Genomic DNA, 27,093 nt, shown 5'->3' on the forward strand with positions numbered 1-27,093 from the left:
CTGGCACAGTGCCTGGACATAGTAGGTGTGCAAGAAATTGAATGAGACATTGGGGTGCGTTCAGGAGCCCATCAGTAATGTGGGACATGGGGGGGGTGAGCCAGGGTGGAGGCTGGGCTCAGACCATGGAAGGCCAGGCCTCCCTGCCTCCCTCACGTGCTGGAACTTTGCCCTCCGAGATGGGGTGGGACTTAGTCACACTTACCTTTTCTATTGACCACATGGCCGGTGCTTGCTGAGCAGAGGTTTGTTCACCGCCTACTTGTCCGTGTCTCTTCACTGGCTCTGAAAGGACATCATAGCTCCATCTTGGACTTGGGTCCACGGAGATGTCCTGTCTCGGGACCTGGCCTGGCAGGGCTGCCTGTGGTGGATCAGGGAAGAGATCTCTGGGAGGCAGAGATGGCAGGCTAGGTGTGTCACCCTCTGCCACTGCGGGGTGAGGCCGGATGGGCTGCAGGGGCTGGTAGACATCTGGAAGTCCTCCCTGACCTTCACACTGTGTGGTCACCCTAGTGACCAAGCTCAGGCCGGGGCTGACCAGAGGAAGGATGGAAAGACAGACTTTTCCTAGAAAACAGCCTTCTTGCTAAGGCTTTCTGTAAACCATTTAATACCTCCAGGGACCTCCCGGGAAACGTGCTGGAGTACTGTTCCTACTTTTCCTTTGAGCAGGGAAAAGACAAAGGTGGGCCAGCTGGAGACGGGCCATGCTGGACTCTGCACCCCCCGGCTCTCAAAGGGTGAGGGGGTGCCTGGACTCCTGGTTCTGTGTCCACCGAGGTGCCTGGTGCCTGTGCCTGTGAGAGCTGGTCCTGTGGTGCAGGGACGGCTCTAAGCCACTGTCCTACAGCCCAGGCGGTGGCAGCAATCACTAGAAAAACCCCATGGCGTTGCCTTTGGGGGCTCTTTTTCTGGTTCCAAATTGTATGGGGGGCAAGAGGTGGGCAAGAGCCACGGCCCTGGCCCTTCTGGGGTACCCTCTGCTGCCCTGTGAGGGTCCAGTGACCTCACTTTCTGAGGGGCATTTCTGATGGGCCGGGCAGTGTGACACAATGGAAAGAACCAGACACAGGCCTCAGCCTCCTTCCCTGAGTCTCACTTGCCAGTGAGGATGGAGATTCCTAGACCTGCCCATTAGAAATAAGAGTGGGTTCCTCCCTGAGCCCCCACGTCGTTCTGGAGGAGTGTGACCCTCCCAGATAAAAGATCAACAAGAGCAGCCCTCTGTTCACCAGGGAGCCCCCAAATACTAGTGAATTGATAGTGTTGCCGTGGCAACCATTCATCCCCGTACAACCCAGGCAGATGGAGATGGGGAAAGGGACAAAGATGTCCTTCTGTCCTGCTGGTGACCTGCTCACCATTCTGACGCTAAACCTAATGGCAGGAAGGACAGTGGAAGGACTCTCTTTGGTGGCCAGGATGTCGATGCCGATGACGATACGGGTTCACCGTTTCTTAGGCGAACCTTTTACGTGCATTATTCCATTCGGTCTTCATTTCAGTCTTTTCAGATAGGCACTGTTATCATTATCCCATCCACAGAGGAGGCGGGGTTGAGTAAACAGCCAGGGTCACACAGCCAGCACATGGAAGAGGCAGAAGCTGGGCCTGGGGCTGTGAAGTCCCAGCAGGTCCTGGGCAGGACCCTCCCTGGCATTGTATTCAGAAACCTCAGTTCCCCCGTGTGAAGCGCTCAGGCGGCCCATGGAAGGATGCTTGTCGTCACCCGAGGCCTCTGTGACACGGGACCCACGGCAGCCGACTTCGTTCATCGGCTGCTTGCTCGGCGCCAGGCTCCACGTGCCCACCTGTGAGACAGTGTCTGCAGTTGGTATTCCTGTCTCACTCCAGGACGCCTTTCTCCAATGAGGGACGAGGCTTGCCTCCCTCCCCACCATTAGGCAGTGGCAGAGCTGGGCTTTAGCCTCTGCTTTTACTCGGCCACGCAGGGAGGTAGCTCAGAAGGGTGGGGCCGTGGAGGGAGGGAGAGCTGCTCTCAGCCACGGCTCCCGACGTGCAGAGCTGCCAGTTGTCCTGCCCACAAACCTGCCCGCTGCAACGGCTTTGCGATTCAGCAGCCCACGCAGCTGCTGCTTTTCTGAGGTGCATAGGGAAGCAGCTATGCCCAGCTGCTTGGGCCAACTGGCCCTGGAGCTCCCCGGGTCCACCCCAGGGCCTGCAGCGATCAGGGGCCTGGTTCTGATGGCAGACTGTATAGGCTGGGCAGGGATAAGACACAGGTTTCCCTAGGACCGCAGCATGGCCCTGGTGCTTCCCCAGGTGGGCCTTCTGGGTGTTGAGTGTTGAGCACTGGGTCAGATTTCTATTCCTCCAGAGGCCACGGGCCTGGCTCCTCCTGGCTCTTGATTTATACAGCTTTGCTCTGACCATCCCTTGTACAGTTTGAGCAGATTGGATTTCCCTCTTCTCAAAACCGGTCACTTCTTTCCTTCTTTTACTTCCCCTTTACGAAAGCCGATTTGCTCGGATTTACCCTCCAGGGCTCAGCCCTTCCTTCAGATGCTCTCGTACTCCTTTCATTTTAGCTGAAGTCCTTTCACAAACAGCTGGCTTCCATTCATTTGGACAGCATGTCTATGCATGAAAGGAATTATGCACCCAGCGGGGATCACTAAGAGCAACAATACTGTGTTGTGTTAAATCTAAGACAAAGTGTGATGTCGCTTGTAAGATGCACCCAATTTCAGAGATACTACGTCATGAAAAAGATGTGCATTTAAATTACTAAAAGCACAGGGCTTCCCCGGTGGTGCAGTGGTTGAGAATCCGCCTGCCAATGCAGGGGACATGGGTTTGAGCCCTGGTCCGGGAAGATCCCGCATGCCGTGGAGCAACTAAGCCCGTGTGCCACAACTACTGAGCCTGTGCTCTAGAGCCCTCGAGCCACAACTACTGAGCCCGTGAGCCACAACTACTGAGCCCACGAGCCACAACTACTGAGCCCGCATGCCACAACTACTGAAGCCCACGTGCTACAACTACTGAGCCCACGTGCCACAACTACTGAGCCCGCGTGCCGCAACTACTGAAGCCCACGCACCTAGAGCCCATGCTCTGCAACAAGAGAAGCCACCGCAATGAGAAACCCACGCACCGCAACGAAGAGTAGCCCCCACTCGCCGCAACTAGCAAAAGCCTGTGCACAGTTATGAAGACCCAACGCAGCCCAAAATAAATAAATAAATAAATGAGTGACCAAAACACAGAATGCAGAGATGCTCACAAATACGGTGTATGGGGAGGGTTTTGTGCTAACGTGTGTCCAGGAGTCGTCAGTGAGAACCATTCCAAACCTGCCTGTGTCGTGGGGTCGAGGTTGGCAACCAAGTGATAAAACCCAGGAAGAGTCCTTGCCTGGCAGCACCCTGGCACACGTCATAGAGTCCTGGCGTGTTGTTGCTGATGGGAGCTGGTCCAGTCTTGTCCCAGGAATCCTCTGGGGAAGGTTTGCTCAACTGCATCCCTGACACACCGAGTTTAAATTCTGGATGAGGCCCGGGAAGCTCTACTTTATAAACTCCTTGTGGCACCCCCCATCTCTGGTGGAGCACCCAAGGCCAGGGAGGGGAGGGGGCCGGCGCGTGCGGAGCAGATGCTGACTGGCCTTCCTGGCCTCTGAGACGTGTGGCCTCCGTGAGAACTTCAAGTTCAGCTCCTTTCATGAGCGTCCCTCTGCTCTTTCCCTTCAGAGGACACTGCCTTCCAGTGGAGGTCAGGGCCCTGGCCTCTGCATTTCCAGGGTTCAGTCTAGGAGGTCGCCCTGGTCTCGGGCTGCGCCATCAAGCAGGGGTCCGACAGTGTTCCACTGACTGGACTGTTTCGTTTGACAGATGTTGACAAGCACCTACTAGGTGTGAGCGAGCATGCTTGGGTTTCCGGGCAGGGTGGGTCTCCAAGCACCAAGGTCAGGGGATGCCAGGCTGCGTGGGTGGCATCCTCGCTGAGGTGGCCTCTCCCTCCTGCAGGGCCTGTGGGAGCAGTGCCAGCTTCTGAAGAGCGCCTCGGTGTTCGCCCGCTGCCACCCCCTGGTGGACCCCGAGCCTTTCGTGGCCCTGTGTGAGAGGATGCTGTGCACGTGTGACCAGGGGCTGCTGTGCGCCTGCCCTGTGCTCCTGGAGTACGCCCGGGCCTGCGCCCAGCAGGGGATGCTGCTGTACGGCTGGACGGACCACAGCTCCTGCCGTGAGTCAGCATGGGACCCCCACCGGCGGGGGTGAGCGTTGTCCATCCGGCTGTCACACCCCAACCAGCCAGTGCCTGCCAAGACCCACATCCCGGGAACCAGTTCCCGCCTGGATCCTGCTCTGTCCCCTGGTCACAGAGCAAGTCCCCTCCCTAACAGCTTTGAGGAGGCTTGAAAGGCCCCCCTAAAAGCCCCCGCGTCACTTCTCCTGCCTCTGTTCTCACTCCCCGTCTTCCTCGCTTGCCCGTGAGCAAATCCATCCCCTGGACTCAAAAACCGGTCCTGGCTCCGAGGGGAATCGCAGCAGTTAAAGTCGGAACTGACTGGGAGCAGGGCGGTGGCCGAAGTGTCCCCGGGGTGATCTTGGGATCCTGGCAGGCTTTTGTCAAGTTCCTCCCTTTCATTTAATCCCTTCTCTCTTCCTGCGGGTGTCACCATCCCTCCCCCTCTCCCTCTAATCTCGTGGGTCCCTAGTCATTGTCATTGCCGCCACCCCCAAATTATCCTGATTAAGTACGAGCTTCTCCAGTCACCTTGCAGGCAGCCTCCTGTCCCCGCCACGACTTCCCACAGATCACAGGTGGCACAGACTGTGGAGGGGAGCAGCCCAAATACTTACACTGCACACATGTGTGTTTTTCAGCTTATAAATCAGAGCTGTCCATCTTTGCTGTGGGGTGTGAGAAGGGTGGTTATTGGCAGCAGCGTTCTCCTCTGGAAGGGGGAGTGGCTGTTTTTTTAGGTCTTTGAAGAAAGGATGGGGAGATGCCTGAGGTATCTTGGAGGACAAGTGGTTTGGGATGCTGGGATGCTCTGGCCCTTCTGGTCCTTCAGCCTGAGCGTCAGTCAGCAGCAGGTGAAGAGAAGAGAGAAAGGAGGGCTGTCGTTGTCCATGAGGGGCTGGGTCCAGCGGGAGGACGGAGGCTCAGGTGACGCGGCTGCCAGGGCTGTCCTGCCTCAGTGGACATAGATAGAAATGAACATGCCTTGTGCGGGGCGTGGCCGTGAGGCTGCGTGCACAGTGCTGGGTGGGGCATCTGACTGGGCCCTATTTCTTGAGGAGGAGGAACCCTCAGAGGAGGGATGGGATGGAGGACACCATTTACCCCTTGCTTGGCCTTGGGGGCCTTGCATTTTCAGCCGGGGACGTTGGCCCCTGGGGTGCCACTGAGGTGGAGATGGTCCCTGAAGACAGAGGGGGGCAGACAAAGGGGGCCAGGGACTCTGAGCACCACGTGGCTTGTGAGATGCTGCCCTGGAAGGGAACAGCTCCCGGCAGACTCCTGAGTTTTCCATTTCAGGACCGGACTGCCCTGCGGGCATGGAGTACAAGGCATGCGTGTCCCCCTGCCCCAGAGACTGCCGGAGCCTGCACGTCAGTGAAGTGTGTCAGCAGCAGTGCGTGGATGGCTGCAGCTGCCCTGGTAATGACTTCCCACTTCACTTACAGATCTGAGACCTCGCCGGTGCCCTTGGCTTGGGGAAGCCGGATGAAGGCCACCTGTGCTTGTTCCCCATTGCCGACATCAGAGGCCTTTGATTTATTTTTTAAAGGTCCTTATATGGAGTGATGAGGATCGAGCTGGTATTTATTTCTAATTTATGTTTTCCTGTTGCACTGTATCCATGAAAGCACGTGTGTCTGGGGAATAGAAGGATGGTCTGGGCTCCAAGAGTGACTTTGTTTGGGGAGCACGTGGCCCTATCTGAGCTGCAGTGTTTTCTCAGTTAAGCGTCAGGGAATTGTCTGGGAGAAAGATAGTCTCAACTGTTTCCTAGGTTTGTCGTGTGAGCTCAGCTGAAAAAGAACTTTGCATCAGGAAGTCTTTCTCAGGAGAGACCTTGTGAGCTTTGGTGAAAAGTTCTGGTTAAGTACTGAGAGTGAGTCTTGTGTGTTTTGACTCACGACTTCTCTACTGGAGGAACTTGAACAAAACCCTTGCCTCCGTTTCTTCATCTGATAGGATGGAGATAAATAATCTTCCCCCTCTCTCCCACTGCATTGCTGTGAAAGATAAACATAGCACAAGTTCTTTGAGCTTCCTGGAAGAAGCCTTCAGGCTAGACTCACGGCTTCCCTACTGGAAGGCCTTTGAACAAACCTGTTTCCCCCATTTCTTCGTCACTAGAGTGGAGATAAATAGCCCTCCTCGCTCTCATTGCAAACCGTGAGTGAAAGATAAGCATGGCAGAACGAGTCCTTTGAGCTTCCTGCAGGAAGCCCAGAGTTGATCATCACCCCGGGGGCTTCTGTGGTTGTGAGATGAGTAATGATGATGCCCAGGTCGAGTCTTTTTGCCTTGTTCCCCTTGACCCAGAGGGACAGCTCCTTGACGAAGGCCGCTGTGTGAAAAGTGCCGAGTGTTCCTGCGCGCATTCTGGGAAGCGGTACCCTCCGGGCGCCTCGCTCTCGAGAGACTGCAACACCTGGTAATCGGGCCGAGCAGTGCGGTCTGCGAGAGCTGCCCGGTCTGTGGGCGGGGCCGCTGGGCCGGCAGGGGCAGTGAGGGCACCGGCAGGTAGAACAGGACCTGGTCTGGGCTGGGGTGGTTTGGGGAAGGGTGTGGAGGCTGATGATGGGGAGCAAGGATTATATACAGATCGGCCTGGATGAGGGGAGCTGGGGGGGTGGTGAAGGCCCCTTCGCGTGCAGACAACATCTCTAGCTTCCCCCCCAGCCATGCTTTAATAAGTGACTCTCTCCCTGTTGCCTCTGCTTTGCTTGAGCCGTTTCCTCCAGAAGCCCCTCTGGTGTTCCCTGGGCTGGGTCTGTCTGTCCCCTGCAAACGGGGAGAGGAGAACGCTTCCAGACCTCTTCGCTGGCTACCTTTCCCTACTGGGCAGTCTTGCAGGAGTCTCAAGGGCTGCCCAGCATGGGCCAGGGTGTTACCCCTGTCAGCAGCCCGCCCTTCCTCCGGTCTTCTACCAGCTGTGTGTGTGTACGCATATGTGCATGCGCGCGCGGGCGCGCGCATGTGTGTGTGTGGAATTTGACTTAGTGCCTGGGTAGACCCCCTAGGTTTCCCTCTTCTTCTATCTGTCTGTTGGGGTTTCTTCCCCTTGGCATTGTCTCCATGATTCCTCTGTGGCCAAAGCCCCTTCCTGTATACCTTCAGCCTCATGAAGCCCCCTCAGGCACGAGCGCCTTTCTCATCTCAGACCTCTCCCCTGGGGCTGTGGGATGGGCAGTGCACTCTCTAAATCCATTCAGGGATGCCTGCGTTTGCAGACCCACCTGTAACCCCTGCTTCTCTCCCCAACAGCATTTGCCGAAACAGCCAGTGGGTCTGCAGCAATGAGGAGTGTCCAGGTAGGTGACCTTCCCCTCCCCTCTGCCCTCCTCCCAGTGGAGAGGTACAGGCTCCCTTCCTAGACTTGGGAGGACCACCTGGCCAGGCAGGGAAAGGTGGTCTCTGCACAGGTTGGATGCAACCCCCGACCACAGCTCCAGTGCAGAACCAGCTGTGCTAACCCTCTCCTCCCGGAAGCAGGAGAGGGAGGTTCCCCAGCAACCGAAAGGGGAGACTGCACCTGGGAACCCTTTCATTGTCCTTTTCCCTTCACCTGTTTGCCCAAAGGATTACGGTTGAACGTGCTGTGAAACTGCAAGGTCACAGGTGACTAAACAAAGATGAAGCAAATTCCTTGGAAAATTAAGAGGAAGAAGGGCCTGGTAATTCTTTAAGCTAGAAGTGAGAAATTTCTGGATTTTTCTGGAATGCCTTATCCAAAGATCTTGGGAGGATCCAAGAGCTAGGAAAACCAGGTCACTCAATGATCCCTCCTACCCTGTCCCTGCCCCGGAAAATCTATTTAGGAAAAGTTTCCTTATAATTTCTGCACTTTACTTTCTCCTCTGTTTAGCCCCAACTCTATTCTATCTACTGCAAATTTTACCCATTCAAAGCTCCCTCTGCCTCACCTTCCCGATGACCCTGGCTTTTCTCCTGATGCTTCTCCCCTTTTGGTCAGTCGTGTGATGTTTGCTATGTGTTAGGCATGGTGTTCAGTACTTTACATGTATTACATCATCACCACAACCTAGGAAGAAGGTGCAATTTATTCTCATTTTACAAAGGAGGAAACAGATCCAGAGAGGTTAAGTAACTCACCCAAAGTCACACAGCTGCTATGAGACAGAGACAAGATTCAAACTCACAACCACCTGACTTCTATTTTGCCTTTCCCTTTACTCTCCTTCCTAGTGCTCGATCCATCCGTTTGCAGGAGGATCATTGCCATCGTTCATGAACCCTGGAGAGGCCCCATGCTTAGTTAAAGACCATCTCAGCCTCATTCAAAGGCTGGATACTACTTTGGGATCCCCATGTTTGTAGATTGCAATAAAAGACTGCAAGGCAAATAGCCAAATGATAGGCTCCCCTCCTGTTGGCCCCAAGAGACCACATTGGCTTTGGTGGGCTGGCAGGAGGTTGAGCTTACACATTTGGGGTCTGTGGCTTTAGAGTCACTTAGGACTTATCCAGTGCCCACTATACTGGGAAAACTCTGGAACTAGATGGAAACTAGATGGAAAGTGGGCCCCAGGACTTAGTCAATTAGTCTGGCCCAGGGATGGCCAACCAGCCGTGTATCTTCTGTGCAGTTCTTGAAGGAAGCACAAAGAACAAAAGATGCTCTTGTAAGTGGTATCAGTGCTCCAATTTAACATAATCATACCCTGTGAAAGACCTAAAGAGTCATTTGAAAGCCATGAGGTCAATGTAATGGACCTGTGAAAAAACTTTTAATATCTAGGTAATAAGCATTTATTGTATAAGATCTATGAGGTACAGTGGGTGGAATTAGGAATTTAGCTTACTGTGTTTTGTCAGGTTGACTACTAGATTAAGAATTCTTAATAACAACTTCCTATAGGGAGGGTCTTCCTTCCATCCATCCATCCAACCATTCATCCATCCATCTATCCAATCACCTATCCAACCATCTAACCATCCATCCATCCATCCATCTACCATTTAAACATCCACCCAACCACCTAACAATCAATCCAACCATCTGTCCATCCATCCACCTACCCATCCATCCATCCACCCATCCGTCCATCCATCCATCCATCCAATCATCTCTCCATCCATCCATCCATCCACCCATCTAACCATCTATCCATCCACCCATCCATCCATCCATCCATCCACCCATCCATCCATCCATCCATCCATCCACCCATCCATCCATCCATCCATCCATCCATCCATCCATCCATCCATCCATCATGTATCCATCCAACAATTATTTAAAAACCCACTGTGTACATGATGGAATGCTTAGTCTGGAGTAGACAATGTAATCCCCTAGTCTTCAATTCAAAATTTGGGTGGTAACTTTGCTGAGGATGCACGAAATTTTCTTGATGCCTTGATGGGAAGAGAGCTAGTTCCAACTCTGAGGTCTACTGAGTGGTTTGATATTGTGCCAACACAACCAATAACCTCTTGCTCTGCACGTTCAAAGCCCTGACCCTCTTCTTCCAGGTCTGGAGCTTAGTTGGCCCTTGCCTCCCTGCCCATTTCTACCTGTAGCACACAGCGTATTTCTACACCTGCCGAGAGCCAGCTGGCGGGGGGCTGTCTTATCTCCCAGGGTGAAGATTGCTGGCAGAGCTTCTGATGGGAAGGTTCTGGAAGGGGATATGTCTGGCTCTGCTAGTAAAGCAAAGAGCAGGCTGGGGCTTCTCTGCAGTCCCTGGAGGAGCTGACATTGTGATTCTTAGAAATAGAGATCTGGGTTTTGATTCCCTGGAGTAAGATGAGAGTGTACTAGTTGTCTATTACTATATAACAAAGGGCCCCCAAACTTAGCAAACAACAAACATTTATTATCTCAGAGTTTCTGTACGTCTGGAATCTGCGTGTGGCTTAGCTGGGTACCTCTGGTTCAAGATTTCTCATGAAATTGCAGTCAAGTTGTTGACTGGGGCTGTGGTCTCATCTGAAGGTTCCTCTGTAGTGAAGGGAATCACTCGGAAGCTCACTCATGTGGTGGTGGCCAGGCCTTGGTCCCTCACCTTGTGGATCTCCCCTTGGGGCTCCTCATGACATGACAGCTGGCTTCCTCTAGGGTGAGTGACCTCAGAGAGAATGAGGCAGAACAGCCAAGACAGAAGCCACAGTCTTTTAAAAACCTGCTCTCCAAAGTGACATCTTTCACTTCTGCTGTATTATATTTGCTAGAAACAAGACCACATGTCCAGCCTGCGTTCAAGGTGAGGGCATCACACAAGATGTGAATACAGGAGGTGGGGACCATGGAGCGGGGGGACCTTAAAGTCTACCTAGCACAGAGAACCTCATGTGTGGGAGCGAGAGGGAGAAAACAATCACTGAGGAGAGCGTCGGTCTGCATGGAGAGGGGCTGGAGCATCTGTTACAGGCTCCTTAGGCCTTCACTGCTCCTGGCACACCTCTGTTCTGGTTAGGATTAGGGCAGCCCCAGGTGCCTGGGGCTCTGCTAATTTAGTTTCCACTGAATCATAAATGTTTGGTTGGGATCAATGAGGAAGGAGCATGCCTGTTAATAGGGACTATTCCTCAAACAAATAAAGCTGTGATGACGGAATCTCAAAGTCCTGGCGGAAGAGTGTGGAAGATACTCTGCTGGGGCTGGGAAGTTTATTTGAGGCCCAAGTCCTATGAACGTGGAAAGGTAGCGTGGTCCTGGGCCTGGGAGCGTGAGCTGTGGACTCAGCCTGGTAGGAGTTCCAGTTCCACCGCTTACCAGCTGGGTGACTTTTGGCAAGCTGCTTAACCACTTGCAGCCTCAGTTTCCTCATCTGTCAAATAGGATGGTAACAGCAGCTTCATCCCATGAGAGCTGTGGTTACTTGACACACAGCAAGTACTCAGTAAACATTAGGTGTTTTCATCGTCACAGCCACAGCTGTTTCATTAAGCAGGGTCAGAGAAGGATGGAGACACGAAGGAGCCCGGGATGGGGAGGGGTGGTGCAAAGCAGGGTGCGGCTGGGACAGGTGGGGCACGAGGCAAGACAGAGCCTGAGCCTTCCCTGGGCTTGGTGGCATGGAGGCCCACGTTGGGGTTCCTGGAGTCTCACCAGACCTCCTTCAGGCCAGGCCATGCGTTGCCATTTCCTCTGCTTTCTCCACGTCCAGACCTGGATGTACCTGTGCTCCTCGGCACTTGCCACGTGTGCCCAGTATCCCCATGAAATGAAGCTTATTGGAAACGGCAGCCACCCCATACGGCAGTACTGGCCGGTGTCAAGTCCTATGAACTCTGGAGTCTGACGGAACGCCCACGTTCAAATTCCTCTTGGGCCACTCTGGGGCCTTGGGCGAGATTTTCTCTGTGCCTCAGTTTTCTCTTCTGTAAACTGGGAATAATAATGCCGGCCTCACCAGAGCAGTAAATGAGGTAGTGCCCATAGAGCACTTAGAAATGCGTCTTGCATGTTTGGTTGAGATTATGTTAGTGTGATTTAGAGGCAGGCTTTGGTGAACATTTATGCTGGGAGGAAGCCTGAGTTGCTTTGCAGAAGGCCTGTGGGCTGACCTTTCTGTAGCCGCATGGAAAAGGGTAGAAGCCAATGAGCTGAGCAGAACATGGAGGCTCCTTTCCTGCGAACACAGGGGCTTATTTAGAAGAGGTAACATGTTTCCATAAATGAGAGACTTTTTTTCTCTTCTTTTTTCCGTGAGGGAGGATTCTTATTCATGTAGTGGACTCGCTTTAACTCCTGGCTGTTCTTGGTTTTATGCTCTTTGCTATTTTAAGAATCACCTGCCTTCACCGAACTTTTATTGCCCACCTGCTGCGTCCAGTGGTGGCCAGCGGCTTGTCAGGCTGCCTTTTGCTGACCAGCTGGCTGGGAATGTCTTGGGCATCCTCTTGGCAGAACTTGGGCATCTTGGGGACCTCTGGGCAGAGCTTGGGAGAGTGTCAACGTGTGGCCCATTCTTCTGGCTCCTGTTCCAGCCTCCAGGCCCACGGCTCCCTAGCACCTCACTCAGCTGTCTTCCTGGGTTTCCCGTGTGGTCAGCCCCATCCCTCAATTGTACCAAGGAGATAAGCTAAATATAATACAGTATTTAGATTTCTGATTCCCGAGAAACTCCAGAACGCCAATCAGGGGAGGTCAGAGCAGGAAATCAGATCAGAGGATTAGATTCTGACCCAGAAGTTTTGCTTTCGAATGTTTGCATATTTTCTCGTTGACCCCTCTTTTCCTGAGCATTGTCAGAGATAATGCAAGTTCAATTTCTTACTCAGATAAGAGTGCTGTTGAGAAAACAAAGAGAGGTTGGGGGAGGAATTCCCACCCATCACACTGCAATGGGGTCAAGACATGTGATACAAAGGGCCGTGTCATCCTGTTTGTAGAATGATAGTGGCTTCCGAAAAATAGCCATTTTAAAAAGACTTTCTTGTGACACCCGTGGATTTGGAATTCCACCGGGGCTACAATCAGTCGGAATGACCCTGGCCCCTAACTCATTGCCTGTTCTGCTCGGACTTCCACAAACAGTGACCCGTCACTCGTGCCCTTCTTGTGGGGCAATGCAGTGGGGAGGCACGATCTGCTTCTACTCACACTTCTGACACCACATGTGTGTGTGTTTCCCCCCGACAACAACCAATCCTCTGACTTTCTGGACACCACCCGGGTGTCCTACAATTCAGTTCAGTTCTGACCCTGACTACCCAGAATTAGCACAGACCCCGCAGGTGAAGTGCTCCGTCCACGTGCTCCTGCTTCTGATGGCAGCTATGATAATCGTTAGAATGGCTCACAGAACTCAGGCAAACACTTCACTTACTATTACTGGTTTATTACAAAAAATATTATAGAGGAGACAAATGACCAGCCAGATGGAGATGTACACAGGGTGAGCTCTGGAAGGGTGCTGAGCACAGGAGCCTGTGTCCCTGTGGAGCTGGGGTGTCCTACATGTAAATATGTTCACCAAACCGGAAGCCCTCCCAACTCTGTTGTTTAATAAGCGTTTTTTACGGAGGTTTTACTATATAAGCACGACTGATGATGATTATTTTTTTTAAGATATTTTTGATGAGGACCATTTTTAAAGTCTTTATTGAATTTGTTACAATGTTGCTTCTGTTTTATGTTTTGTTTTTATGGCTGCCAGGCATGTGGGATCTTAGCTTCCCGACCAAGGTTGAACCCAAGTCCCAACCATTGGACCGCCAGGGAAGTCCCTAAGCCTGGTTGATTATTAACTCAGTCTCCAGCCCCTCTCCCTTCCCTGGAGTTTGGGGGATGGGACTGAAAGTCCCAACCCTCTAATCATACTTAGGTCTTTCTGTAACCGGTTCCCATCCTGAAGCTCTCGAGGGACCCGCCAAGAGGGGCTTCATTAGAACAAAAGGTGCTCCTCTCGCCCAGGGCATCCCTAGGGCACTAGAAGCTCTGTGTCAGGAATCAGGGACGAAGACGTTATATTTCTTCTTATCGCAGAAGATGATGCTGGTGAGGACGATCTGGGGCCTCCCTATTTTCTCCGAATTTCTCTGGGCTGAGTGTGCCCTCCTGGCCCACGCCATCTTAGATGGGGTTAGTTGCTCTGGGCACCAGGCAGAGGGACACTCACTGTAACCTGGGGCCACTCGCCCTCCCCCTGCCTTCCAGCACATACCAAGGGCAGGGCCACACCTGGACCCAAAGCCGGTCCTGCCCCTCCCCCCCGCCCCCCCCACCCCCCCCATGCCTGCTGTGTCTTTCAGTGCAAATCTGGGCATGAGGTGGCAGGCAGGGGGCCGATGGGGCTTGTCTTTGACAGGTGGACAGCTGGAACCCCTCTCAGGCCTCTGGGGACCCCTGGCATCAGCCCCTGGAGATGGGTCCAAGGGGGACTGGCTGTGGGACCCTCCTGGGGGGAACTTGGGGTGCAGAGCAGAGAGGTGCTGTGGAGGACGATTCTCTGCTGTTTGGAGGCCGGGGGCACTGGGAGAGGAAGGAGGGCCCCTACTTTATGGAATGGCTGCTTTGCTTTCTCTATAGAGTAGAAGGCAAGGAGGAGAGGAAACAGGTAAAGGGAGCCTGGGGAGGGTTCCAGATGCGGGCCTCGGCTTCAGTGGGTCCACTGTGGGCTGAGCTGGGATTGGGCCAGTGGGGAGTCACTGGCGGCATTAGCAAAGCCCCCCTCCCCCAGCACGGACGACCTGCGGTCCGAGGTGCACTGGGCCGGCACTGGGGCCTGGGAGGACGGAGTAGCTGTTGTGTGGTGCGCGTCGAGGGCTCGAGCGGCAGGGTGACGCCAGGGCATCCTCGTACCCATCCCCAGACGCGTCAGCTGGCTCAGGCAGTGGTGGGAACATGGGCAGATGGGGTCCTGGGCCCCCATTGGCCCCAGCTGAAATCACAGCATGGATTTGCCCAGGAGGAGGCCTGAGGGCCGCCCCTCGGCTGGCGAAGGGGTGAGGATTGGGTCCTGGCCCCTGCACTGCTGGGCTCCCCCTTCCCCCATCACTGCTCTGGGCGGCCTTTCTGCCCTCTTGCCCTCAGGGACTCTCGTGGAGGGGGGAGTGCCCACAATGGCAGCGCAGAGAAAGGCCTCTGCAGGCCCGAGGCCCGTGGCCCCAGCAGAGCCAGAACCTGGAGCGGCCGTGGGGAAGGGCTGGGGGCCACGGTGAACCCAGAGCGCAGAGCCGGAGCCACGGGTTCTGGTCTGGCTCTGCCACTCCTTGCTGTGGCTGTCACTCCCCTGAGGCGTGGAACGGACCCACCCGGCCCTGACCTCTCAGGGCCAGAGGAGTGGGGCCTGAATAGAGTCCTCCCGTGGAGCCCCTTTATAGGCTGCGGTGAGGGGCACCCCCAGGAGGTGCCCTGCTGGGACACCCGCTCTCCCCTCCCCTGTGTCCCCCAGGGGACCCGCTGGGACACCCGCTCTCCCCTCCCCTGTGTACTCCAGGGGACCCGCTGGGACACGCGCTCTCCCCTCCCCTGTGCCCCAGGGGACCCTCTGGGACACCCGCTCTCCGTCCCCCAGGGGCGTGTCTCATCACAGGACAATCCCACTTCAAGAGCTTTGACAACAGGCACTTCACCTTCAGTGGGATCTGCCAGTACCTGCTGGCCCGGGACTGCCAGGACCACTCCTTCTCCATCATCATAGAGACGGTCCAGGTGAGCCTCGCCAGGCAGCCCCAGGGCAGCCACAGGGGTGAGGGGGGCAAGATGGCTCCGTGTGCACGGCCTTCCTCTGGACAGCTGAGCAAAGGGGAAGACAGACAGGGCGCACAGGGCTCCCCTGAGGACCTGAGCGCCTGTGGAGCAACAGGCCCAAGGACCAAGGGCAAGCAAGGCCTAGAATCCTGACGAAGGACCAGAGCGGGATGGTGCTGGGCGGTGGGAGGCCTGGGCTTTGGGCCTCTCTGTGGCATAACCCCGGGCCCTTCCCAGAGATGGTTCTGGGACCGGGGAGTGGTTCCGTGTGAGAAGGGCTGCGTGGGTGGAGGGCTTTCCCCGAGGGGATGGGTCGGGGGCTGGGCCGCGGGGCTGGCGGGGATTTGGTGACGTCCCTCGGTGTGCCCCCCTCGGCAGTGTGCTGACGACCCCGACGCGGTCTGCACGCGCTCGGTCACCGTCCGCCTGCCCGGCCAGCACAGCAACGTCGTCAGGCTGAAGCACGGGGGAGGCGTTGCCGTGGACGGTCAGGACATCCAGATCCCCCTCCTGCAAGGTGGGTGCCCTCCTCCCCCAAGGCCCCCCCCAGCTCACCCTCAGCGCCCCCGCCCCTCGGCAGTGCTCGCTGCCACCTCTTCTGCGCAAATGTGCAGGAGAGCTAACTCTGGAGGGCAGGCTGGGCGTCCTGGTCTGCCTCCTGCAAGAAAGGAAGGCTTCCTGGAGGAGGAGGAGCAGAGGAAGCTGGCTGGGGGCGGGGTGGCTGGTGATGGGTCAGACCCCAAGATGTCATGGGGCAAAGCCAGATGACCCCGTGACCTGTAGGAAAATCTACCTGTTCAGTGACTTTGCCAGGTTGTTATGCACCATTTTGCACAGCCTGTTTCCAACCTTCACCCTCAGAGGGGCTCCCTGACGCCTCCCCTCTTCTTCTTCTTCTTCAAGACCGCTGGCCAGCCCATGGCCCATTATCCCGGCTTTGCACATGGTGAACTTGAGGGTGCCTATGTGTGTTAATGCTATGTATGTCTCTCCGGGGAAGAGGTATGCCTCCTACCTCTTCCCCAGAGAAAACTGCCGTTTCAGCTGTGCGCAGAGCACCAGTCAGCCGTGAGGACTGAGTAACTTAGCCTGGAAGCATGTGCAACAGCAGAGGGGCCGAGGAAATGCTCAGGGGTTAGGGGTTCAATGGGAAACGGACCCAGGCTCAGGGCACCTGCCTCAGCTAAGGATGCAGGAGCCTCTGCTGCCCCCTTGTGGCAGTACAGGGAATGGCAGGCTACAGCAGGGATAGATATGGAGGTGCCTTCCTGGGGGAGCCCAATTTGCACTACACCCACCCTGATCACCTTGCCTCTGAGACACCCCCCACCTTAAGCCTCATGGACATCCCCAGCTGCCCCCTAACTCACTGCTTTGATTGCTACAGTCCTTTGTGAGATACCCCATCTTTCCCTACTATCCATCTGCCTGCCGCTCTCCTGCCCTCTCCCCATCTTAGCCTAAATCCCGTCCTTGCTGGGTTCCAGGTGACCTCCGCATCCAGCACACTGTGATGGCCTCCGTGCACCTCAGCTACGGGGAGGACCTGCAGATAGACTGGGACGGCCGCGGGAGGCTGCTGGTGAAGGTAGGTGCCCTCCTGAGCACGGCCACGCTGCAGCCAGACCTTACAAAGTCCCCGTTGTGCTCTGGGGGGAGAGGTCAAGGGTGGGCGGGGAATTCCTTTCTCCCCCGGCCCTGCGCCCCCAGAGCGAGGAACAGGCCTCTCTGTGTATAAGAGGCTGGTGTTTGCTGTCTGGATGCCCCTTGTTCACCCCGGGAGTTCCCGGGTGCTGGGCTCTGGTACCCCAAGGGGTGTCCAGACTGGATGGGCTCATGCGGGGCTGGAGAAGCAGTTGATTTGCTGCCCATGCTCCTGGCTGCAACCAGGTCTGGAATCAGGGGGTGTTCCCCGGGGCGGGGCGCCCACAGTGGGACTCACAGCCAAGACCCTGTGTCGTGTACCCACTGCCTGTGAAAGGTTGTCCTGGGAACTACCAACCCCCTCCCGTGGTCCCGGGGCCTCTGCAGCCTAGGGGCCACTTCCTCTGCTTTCTGTGGCCCTAGAGTCATGCTGGGAGGGGAAGCCATGTGTTTCACAGGGCTTGTTTCCCTCTGGAAATTTCCCTGGAAGGTATTGTCACTGCCATTTCATGAACGAAGCAAGCAAGGCTCATGGAGGCTGGGAGACGCGCCCAGGACTGCGCACCCGATCAGCTCCCCGGGCAGCGTCGCCCCCAGTAGACCAGCGCTTCTCACTCTTAGGTCTTCAGATGCCTTTGCACTCTTCAGAATTATGGAGAACCCCGAGATCCTTTACGGAGGTTATAGCCATTGATACTTACCAGATTAGAAATTAAATCAGAGACATTTATTAATTCATTAAAAAATAACAATAGTAAAGCGACTACACATTGATATAAACGTTAAAAAATCTGTTTTCCGAAACAAAATTAGGTAGTGAGAATACCACTGTTTTATGTTTCTGCAAATTTCTTTAATGGCTGGCTTAATGGAAGACAGCTGGAGTCTCATCTGCTTCTGGGTTCAATCTTCTGCAATATTACATGTCAAGCAGACTCTGGAAAAGTCCACTGCGCACTTGTACAGATGAGAGGGAAAAAGCCAAGTAACGTTTTCGTGTGATTATGAAAATAGTTTTGGCCTCGTGGACCCTTTGAAAGGGTCTCAGGGATCACCCCCTGCCATGGGTCCCATGTCCACACTTTGAGAACCCCCGCCCTGAATACATTAGGATCCCTGGAGTGTCCCCTCCTGCTTCCAGAGGTTCCGTGTTCCATAAGCCCTCGGTATGATCCCGTGATGGGCGCCTGGGGTGTCCTCGATGACCTCCTGGTGGTCTCCTTCCTCGTGATGTCATGTTCTTTCTTTCTCTTGTCTTTGAAGACCCTGAGAAAGTTCCAAATTAACGCCTTTTTTTTTCTTTTATAAAAAATAAAACTATGACCACACACTATAGAACATGAAGGTTTTTGGAGATCTTATCAACCCCTCAAGTACAGTTGGAAATAAAGATCCTATCTTTTCTGGAGCAGGAAAGTGACTCCCAGTCAGTTGGTTACAGAGTGAGAGCAGAACTTGGGTCTCCTGCAGCCTGGTCTTCAAGGGTGGTGCCCCTGTCAGCCGTCCCACTTTCTCAGGCATCTCCCACCACACCGAGAGGGTGCTGTTGATCTGTCAGGTGCCCCTCCCCGCCTTCAGCAGGCACATATACCTTGGTCTTGTCTCGGGTGGCTGACCTCCCTGCCTCAGGTTTATCTGTCTCCTCTGAGGAGAGAAGGGGCACTTGTTTCTGTGGGAATGAGATGCAGGGTTATCTCTGCGGCTACGTTTGGTCAGTTTGGCTAAAGAGAAGAAGCCTTCCCTGGTCAAGACTCAGGACAGGGCAGACGACCCCGGGGCCTGGGGAATGCGCTATGTGTTTCGGCTGGAGGAGGAAAGGGGGCGTTTGTGGATGGGGTGGAGGGAACGTGTCCCCATGCTGACCCCAGGGTTTGTGGGGACCACCGAGCTGAAGACCCCTGCTGGAGGTTAGGACGGCAGGGAGCGGCAGGGCGGGGCCCCCACCCCCCGGGGGGCAGCAGCCAGATGAGGTGGGATGAGGGGCTGCCAGTGGCTCCCCGGCTGAGGCACGGGTCCCGAGGTCCAGGCCCTGCTGGCTGTGATGCGGGCGCAGCTCGGCATTAGGCCAAGCGGAGTAGAAGGGACTCGGACACTTTTCATCCTGTCAGAAGTGACACTGCTATTTCAGATAGCAGATAGCAAGTGCGTTCTCCAAGTCCCTGATCTCGGACAGTCGAGGCACTGCGGGCCGGGAGGAGGGCAGCCTGGCCTGGCTCCCACCAGCATGCGCACCCTCCTAACCCTTGCTGAGCCAACCTCTGAGACAAGCCCCTGGGACGGAAGGAGACAGGCTTAGAGAGTGGGGGAGGGTGGAGACGGCAGACCTGGCGGGTGTGCCCGAGGTGACCTGGGGAGCCTGAGGTGCTCAGGGCCTGAGAACTAGGAGGGAAGAGAGCGGACACTGAGACGGAGGTGAGGGGACAGACGCCTCCCCGGCTTCACTGCTTCGCCGGGGCTGGCCTTGGGTGTCGGCGTCCGGAGGGGAGCCTCGCTCACTCACGAATCCGTCCAGACACTGTTCAACCATCCACGCACCGAATTGGTGGCCGAGGTCCAACAGTGAAACAAAGCGGACCAGAATCCTGGCTTCGTTTAGTTTAAATTCTGATGGGGGGAGACGCACAGTAAGCAGACCAACAAGGAAATTGTGTCACGTGTTAGAAGGCGATAAATCCTGGCGAGGGAGAGAGAGGGAAAGCAAAGGAGGGGCAGGAAGTGCTGGGCGGGGAGGACTGACGTTCTCACTGCGAGGTCAGGGGAGGGCTGGTGCCTGAGGCGCCAACGCTTGCTGTTTGTCAAGCAAACGAGGAAACGCTACTCCATCCTCCTTCTTATTAATGATATTTACTTGGGTACAATTTATACGGGTTTGGAACCCGCACTAGCTTGTTCATCCTGCATCTTGTCAAGTCAGAGCTGGAAGGGGCTCCAGGAGATGACCTCACAAAGCCCGGCCCAGCAGGTATCAGAACACAGGGAGGTTCCGCAGCCACAGTTTAACCCTGGTAAATTGCAGAGCAAGTCAGGGCCCTGGGGTCCCAGCTTCTGCTCCAGTTTGAACCAGGACCCCCCTCAGTAGACACCAGCAGATGCCCCCGGCCATACCGTGTGAGAGACAGGCTCGACTCCCCAAAACGTTCCTGAATGTGCATCCCGGACTCAGAAGCAGGAGAACAAGCCACGTGCCGGTGGCCTGCATCCCCCGCTGCTCACCCTCGCAGGCTGCCCCCGGGTCCTCGCTGACCCCACCTCCTCTGATCATGATCACAACCCCCGGGGTCCTCTTGGCTCGGGGCCTTTTTTCCTCAGTGATGCTCAGTGGCCAAGTCAAAATCAAGAAGTTAGGAAGGGGGACGGTGGCTGAGTGTTTAAGAATCCGCCTGCCAGTGCAGGGGACACAGGTTCGAGCCCTGGTCCAGGAAGAATGAGAAGCCCGTGCACTGTAATGAAGAGTAGGCCCTGCTCGCCGCAACTAGGGAAAGCCTGTGCACCACAACGAAGACCCCATGCAGCCAAAAAAATAAATAAATAAAATAAATAAATTTATTTTAAAAAAACAAAAAGAAGTTAGGAAGGTGTTTTTCTTTGTCACCCAATGTACGTTCTAAGAAGAGTTGCACCATAACAGCTCAGCCTGCTTCGCCCATGTGTGTGTCAGAGATAAGTGTGCAAGAAAGGGGCGCTGGCTTTGCACTCCATGCCCCTGGGCATCTCCTCTGACAGGCAGGGTGATGGAGCTCCGCCCATCCACTGGTCGCAGCTCTGTGACCTCAGGCAAGTTGCTGTCCCTCTCTGTGTCCCTGTCTTTAAGTGACAGGATAATCTCTAAACCCTCTCCTGCAGGACAGGTCTCTGACTCAAAGGATTTAAGAGGGGGCACGGAGCTGCTGGTGAAGATACTGCAGTTCCCGTTTTATTTTCTTTTGCAGCCTAGGGCTTAGCTGTGGTTTATTAAATTCATATTTATTTTTCACCTGGGGATCGCTTTTGATGATGAAAACCATCTCATGAGACCAAGGAGGCTGTGGCTGCTTTGGCGGCTGCTCCAAGGTGGTCTGTCCCCCGCAGCTGTCCCCGGTCTACTCGGGGAGGACGTGCGGCCTGTGCGGGAATTACAACGGCAACCAGGGGGACGACTTCCTGACGCCCGCGGGCCTGGTGGAGCCCCTGGTGGAGCACTTCGGAAACTCCTGGAAGCTGCGTGCGGACTGCGAGGACCTACAGAAGCAGCCCAGCGACCCCTGCAGCCTCAACCCGCGCCTGAGTATGTGAGACCTGGACTCGGGGGCCCCCGGAGCCCCGAGCTCCCTCGGGTTCCAGTGCATTCCATGGACGGTGCGCCCACCGTGGGGGGAGGGGCAGGCGCGCCCCCAGAACCCTGAGATTCCCCCGGGTTCCAGTGCATTCCGTGGACGGTGCGCCCACCCTTGGGGGGGAGCCAGGCGTGCCCCCAGAACCCTGAGGTTCCCCCGGGTTCCAGTGCATTCCGTGGACGGTGCGCCCACCATGGGGGGAGAGGGGCAGGCGCGCCCCCAGAACCCTGAGATTCCCCCGGGTTCCAGTGCATTCCGTGGACGGTGTGCCCACCGTGGGGGGGAGGCGCAGGCGCGCCCCCAGAACCCTGAGATTCCCCCGGGTTCCAGTGCATTCCGTGGACGGTGCCCCCACCGTGGGGGAGGGGCAGGCGCGCCCCCAGAACCCTGAGATTCCCCCGGGTTCCAGTGCATTCCGTGGATGGTGCGCCCACCGTTGGGGGAGGTGGGTCTTTGTTTTCACCATCAGCATTTGATGATCTTCATCTGGACCATTTATTCTTCAAAGTCTATTGAGCACCCTCCGTGGGCCACACCCTGGGAAAGAAAAGAGTAGCCCGTAGTTCTTCCCCTGGACGTTCTCGGTCTCTTGGAGCAGCAATTAAATTATCGTAAGATAGATGCACGGGGCTGGCCATGGGCAGATGCGTCTGCGGTAGCGTCCTCAGGCCTACATCGACTGCCCCCTCTTACCCTCTTACTCATCAGGGAACTCATCAGTTTCTCCCTAGGAAATGTGGTTGATTATGTATTTAAGCCATCAGGAAAGTATATTGGCTGCGGAAGAAAAATCGCCATAATTCCCAGACCTGAGAGAATTTGTTTTTACCGCTGCTGCAGCGAGGGAGGGGCGGGGACGGGGATTTCGAGCCTGAGCCGGTGACCCTGGGGTCCGCGCGCGCATCGCCTGCCGGCGCCTCAGACCACGCCGCTCCTCTCCCCACAGCCAGATTCGCGGACGAGTCCTGCGCCATCCTGACGTCGCCCAAGTTCAAGGCCTGCCACGGCGCCGTGGGCCCGCTGCCCTATCTGCAGAACTGCCGCTACGACGTGTGCTCCTGCACCAACGGCAGAGACTGCCTGTGCGACGCGGTGGCCAACTACGCGGCGGCCTGTGCCCGGAGCGGCGTGCGGATCGGCTGGCGGGAGCCCAGCTTCTGCGGTGGGTGTCCTCCCCGCCCGCTGCCCTTCCAACGCCACGCCACCTAGCGGGATCCACTCGGATGCCCTGCGGCCTCCGCGCTGGTCCTGTTCAGAGCGCTGTCTGAACGGGCCCAGGGCATCCCCTCCCGTCTCCTCTCGATTCTCATCTCCCCGAAGGACAGGGCGATGGGGACGGACCTGTACCTGGAGGGCAAGTTGACCCCCTACCTGGGGGCCTAGAACCTTGGCGTCCCTGCCTGGTAGAGATTTCCTGTGGTCGCTGCCACCTAGCGTGGGATGCATGTAGGGCCGGGTTGAGGAGTCAGTGGGTCCCTGCATCCCTGGAGGATCTGATGAAGTGATGGGAGATGCAGGTACCAATCCTCTGCTTATAACTTCGGGCAAACCATCGGGGCAGTCCCCGCCCACATCTCCAGCACCGCGTGAAGTCATGTAAAGTAGAATAACATCCTCGTCCCCAGACGACGTGAGAGCCCCAAGCTGCACTGGTAGATGCCGGCACCGGAGTTGGTGTCTGCCCCACACTCTGGTCCCTGGTTGGTTGGTACTGTCGCTCTGGGAACATTTGCCGAGTGCCCTGCGTGGTGAGGCTGTCGCAGTGCTTCAGGGCCTCGACCTTCCTTTTTGAGGCACAGATGGAAGCTGCCTCCCTACTAGGTGCCTGTCACAGTGAGCAAGAGAATTAGTAGAGTAAGGTCGGGGTAACCAAGGAAGGCTTTCTGGAGGCGGTGCACTTGATCAGGCTTTTAAAAGGCACTTTCTTGACAAAAATGTTGTTTCTGTTGATGGAATAACAGTTGGGATGCGTAGAAGTGAAGGCGTTCAAGGAGGATAAGGTCTAGTGGATACTCCGATTTATAGGGTGAAGTAGATGCGTTTGGAGACTAAAATGTCAGTGATTCTGACAGAGCAGGAAAATAGGGACTACAAGAAATGGCAAAAGGTCTTAATATCATGTATTTGAAGAGAAGTTTAGGTTTAGGGGCTCTAGAAGTGTCACTATTTGGGGTCAAATGAGCCAAGTTATGATTCGAGTCTAAGCCACCTTATAAAAACAAGAAGCAGAGACAAAGTAAGGACGCAATGCAACAAGTGTTTAGATGTGTGAGGTTGTGCCCCTGTCCCTCTAGCCCTGGGGTGTCACGGGGTCACGGGCCAGCAGCTGGGAGAACTGAGGCTGGGACCTTTCTGGGTAACTTGCTTCGAGCGCTTTACTTCACCCTCCAAAAACCCTTATCAGCATTTGCTGTTCAGAAATTGGGGGCGTAATTTGGAGTAAGTGGCGTCTGTCTGTGACTGTGCTTTGGTGGTCCCCCAGTGTTAGAAATTAGGCATCGTCCCTGTGCTACAGCATCCGAGGGGGTTCCTAATTTAGGACAGTCTCCCAGCATGCTGAGGGCTTACCGAAATATTCTTTAAACTTCAGGAGCAGCTGTTCTTAACCTCCACCCAGAACAGAACAAGAGGGGGTGAGCTGACCCCGCAGCAGCGGGCGCTGAGCTTTGTTTAGAGTTTCCTGGCTCCTGAGGCAGGAAGTGTGGGTGGTGGGAAGGACCTGTCCCTGGAGACTTTTAAGGACAAGAGGAGTCTGTCTCTATGAGTTGAACCAGTGAAAACCAGCCAGGTGGTCACGGGTTGTCCCTCTGAGGCCTGAGGAAGGTAGGCGGGATGCCTGGGCTCCTACCTTCATCCTGCACCTCATGTTCCCTTCCTGAGAAATGAACAGACTCCCTAAACCACTAACTGCATCCCCAAGAAGAGGCCACACCCACTGGGGGACACTCCTGGAGCAAGGCCTGATTGCGTAGCTGCTTCGCAGGGTGCTGTGAGGAGAGTCCGGAGAAGCACAACACATGTTTTGTTTTTTGTTTTTTTTGTTTTTTTTGTGGTACGCGGGCCTCTCACTGTTGTGGCCTCTCCCGTTGCGGAGCGCAGGCTCCGGACGCGCAGGCTCAGCGGCCATAGCTCACGGGCCCAGCCGCTCCACGGCATGTGGGATCTTCCCGGACCGGGGCACGAACCCGCGTCCCCTGCATCGGCAGGCGGACTCTCAACCACTGCGCCACCAGGGAAGCCCACAACACATGTTTTTCCTTGTAAACTGGTTATGCTTCCTTTGGAAAGACAAGACCACGGGCCTCTGGCAGGCAGGGACCAAGTCTTACTGTCTCTGCATCCCCCAGCCTAGCAGAGCCCCTGCCACGCCGTGGACACATAGTCAACATCTGTTAAACTGACGCACATTACCTCTGGGGAAGAAGGAGCGATTTAACACAGCTCCGGGCCAGCTCCCCAGAGAGAAAAGCCTTCCTGCTCCTCCTGGATGGGGGAGATTGCCCTTTTAGGCGTAGGCTCAATGGATTGAATGGAATTCCCATCTTTATGGCCCAACGCAGTCCCATCTTAATCTGCCTTTGCTCTAAATATTCATCCAATGACCCAGCCTCTCCGCTGGTTCAGAGAAAAGCCTGTGTCTAATATGGTTAAAACCCCTCCCCTCAAACACCACCCCCGGAGCAGTTGTAGGCAGGGAGGTTGCAGGGCTTGGCCGTTTCTGAGGTTCATGGCCAGGCTTTCCGTTTCCAGCCCCTGTGGAACACAGCCAGCGGGTTTCTGCTGTAGAAATGGCTCCTGACAGGGAGGGGAAGGTTCTAATGGTCCCGGGAGGAGTGTCCCCAGGGAGATTCTCATTTCTTGGACGACAGCTGATCAGCAACGAGAAAGTGTTGTGAAAGAGCCTAGGGCCTCCCCCAACACCCCCCACCCCCCAGTAAAGGATTCCATCATCAGGGTGCTCGCGAGAGGGCCGTGAGTGCAGAGCGGGCTGAGTGCTGGGTCCTCTTAGGAGGGGACCTTTGTCTGGAGCCTGTGGAGCTGGGACTGCATTTCCCGTTATCACGGAGGGCAATAAAGCAGCAAACATCCACCCCCTGCCAGGCGGGGCTCTGCACTCACTTAACCTTCACAGCGACCCGGGTGGACGTTATTTTTATATTCCAGAGAGGACAGTGCTAACTAGAGGTGGCACTGGGACTTGAACCCAGGAATTGGGGATCCGGCGCCCACTCACTCCCTTAGCTGCTTTGCCGCGTTGCCGTGCTTCCTGTCAGCCTGTGTCTGTTGTGCCGTTTCTTGTGTGGGAGGCCGGGGGGTGGGGTGAGGGCTGTGGGTAGGTGGACGCTGCCTGCGTTGCTGGGGCAGGTGTAAGGGTGTCCCTGCTCTCTGTGACCGTCACGTCCCCAAAGCCTGGTTCCTAGGGGACCATTTCCTTTCTAGAGCATAATGGTTAAGAGCGTGAGCTTTGGGGTCACAGAGAGCTGGGTTCAAATCCTGCCTCGGCCTCTACCTGGGAGGCGTGACCCTGATGAGTTACTAAGTTAAGTTTCAGGTTTCTTACCTCGGGGCGGGGGGGGGGGCGGGGTTGTGAGATCTAATGCACTGAGAGGCAGCCAAGGCATAAAACCCACGGTGAAGAGCAGGGTGTTCAGTGGGTGCTCAGTTAACGGAGCTGTTATTGTTATTATCATCAGGGAAGAAATGCCCTTGCCCATCCCTGCCAGTCCTTTTTAATATCTACAGCCCTAAAATCCACTAGGATTTCTACTATGTCCCAGGCTTTGAGAATTCAGAGATGACCAAAGCATGGTCCCCCTGGTTAAGCAGAGGAGAAAACGTGTACGTCCGTGATTAGAACAGATGTTCGTGAAAATAAAAACACACTTTTGCTCACAGTGGGAAGAGAAGGCAGTGACTGTACGGATATGACTGGGGGTCCCAGCGGCAAGGGGTGGCACCCCCGGTCCTAGAACCACAGTCCTGGTCATCTTAATGCTTCCACTGAGGCTGTCCTTCCCCCGCCCTCTCTCCTCAGCGCTGAGCTGCCCACGAGGCCAGGTGTACCTGCAGTGCGGGACCCCCTGCAACCTCACCTGCCGCTCCCTCTCTTACCCGGACGAGGAATGCACTGAGGTCTGCCTGGAGGGCTGCTTCTGCCCCCTGGGGCTCTACCTGGATGAGACCGGGGCCTGTGTGCCCAAGGCCCAGTGCCCCTGTTACTACGACGGCGAGATCTTCCAGCCCGAAGACGTCTTCTCGGACCATCACACCATGTGGTAAGTCGAGCAGTGGGACTGGGGACCTCGGGAACGGCAGGGCAGGGAAACGTTCCTCCATGTCCTTCATTTCATGGATGGGTAAACTGACGCCCAGGACAGGCAGTGCCTGTCCAGCGTTGCACAGCAAGTCGGGAGCAAAGCTGAGATTTCACCCCGGTCTTCCGACTGCCTTGCTGTGCAGGGCACTGGAGCTCCAGGCTGGCGGCAGAAGTAAGTGATGAACAGTAAGCCAGCTGTCACGTGTGAAGCCCCATTTCTCTGCACTAGGTCTCAGCTTCCCTTTTCTAGAACAAAAGAGGGGAGCTCTCCTTGCCCCGCTCCCCTTCAGCCTCCTGTCGGCATCCTCAGGCGGAAGCACTCGAGCCAGGAGGAGACATACCGTAGCAGCATTGCCTCAAGGGTGCACCACCGTCCTGACTCGCTTCACGCTTTTCCCGAAAAACAGCTCCAGGTCACGCGCGCTTCCTGCTGTCCTTCACCCAGG

General features: G+C 55.6%; 1 protein-coding gene across 2 annotated transcripts in view; it reads left to right on the top strand.

The window, feature by feature from the left end:
* Nucleotides 1-27,093, top strand: part of VWF (von Willebrand factor) — a 199,980-nt gene that overhangs the window by 94,921 nt on the left and 77,966 nt on the right. For both annotated transcript variants that reach the window (XM_060306367.2, XM_070046402.1), the window contains exons 11-20: nt 3,993-4,209; nt 5,512-5,634; nt 6,529-6,640; nt 7,474-7,520; nt 15,198-15,334; nt 15,752-15,890; nt 16,861-16,961; nt 21,086-21,281; nt 22,277-22,492; nt 26,366-26,606. In XM_060306367.2, the coding sequence (XP_060162350.1) occupies nt 3,993-4,209; nt 5,512-5,634; nt 6,529-6,640; nt 7,474-7,520; nt 15,198-15,334; nt 15,752-15,890; nt 16,861-16,961; nt 21,086-21,281; nt 22,277-22,492; nt 26,366-26,606 (1,529 nt within the window). The remainder of the gene's footprint in view (nt 1-3,992; nt 4,210-5,511; nt 5,635-6,528; nt 6,641-7,473; nt 7,521-15,197; nt 15,335-15,751; nt 15,891-16,860; nt 16,962-21,085; nt 21,282-22,276; nt 22,493-26,365; nt 26,607-27,093) is intronic.

Source organism: Globicephala melas, chromosome 10 (assembly GCF_963455315.2).
Source record: "Globicephala melas chromosome 10, mGloMel1.2, whole genome shotgun sequence".
In the NCBI taxonomy this organism is placed as follows: Eukaryota; Metazoa; Chordata; class Mammalia; order Artiodactyla; family Delphinidae; genus Globicephala; species Globicephala melas.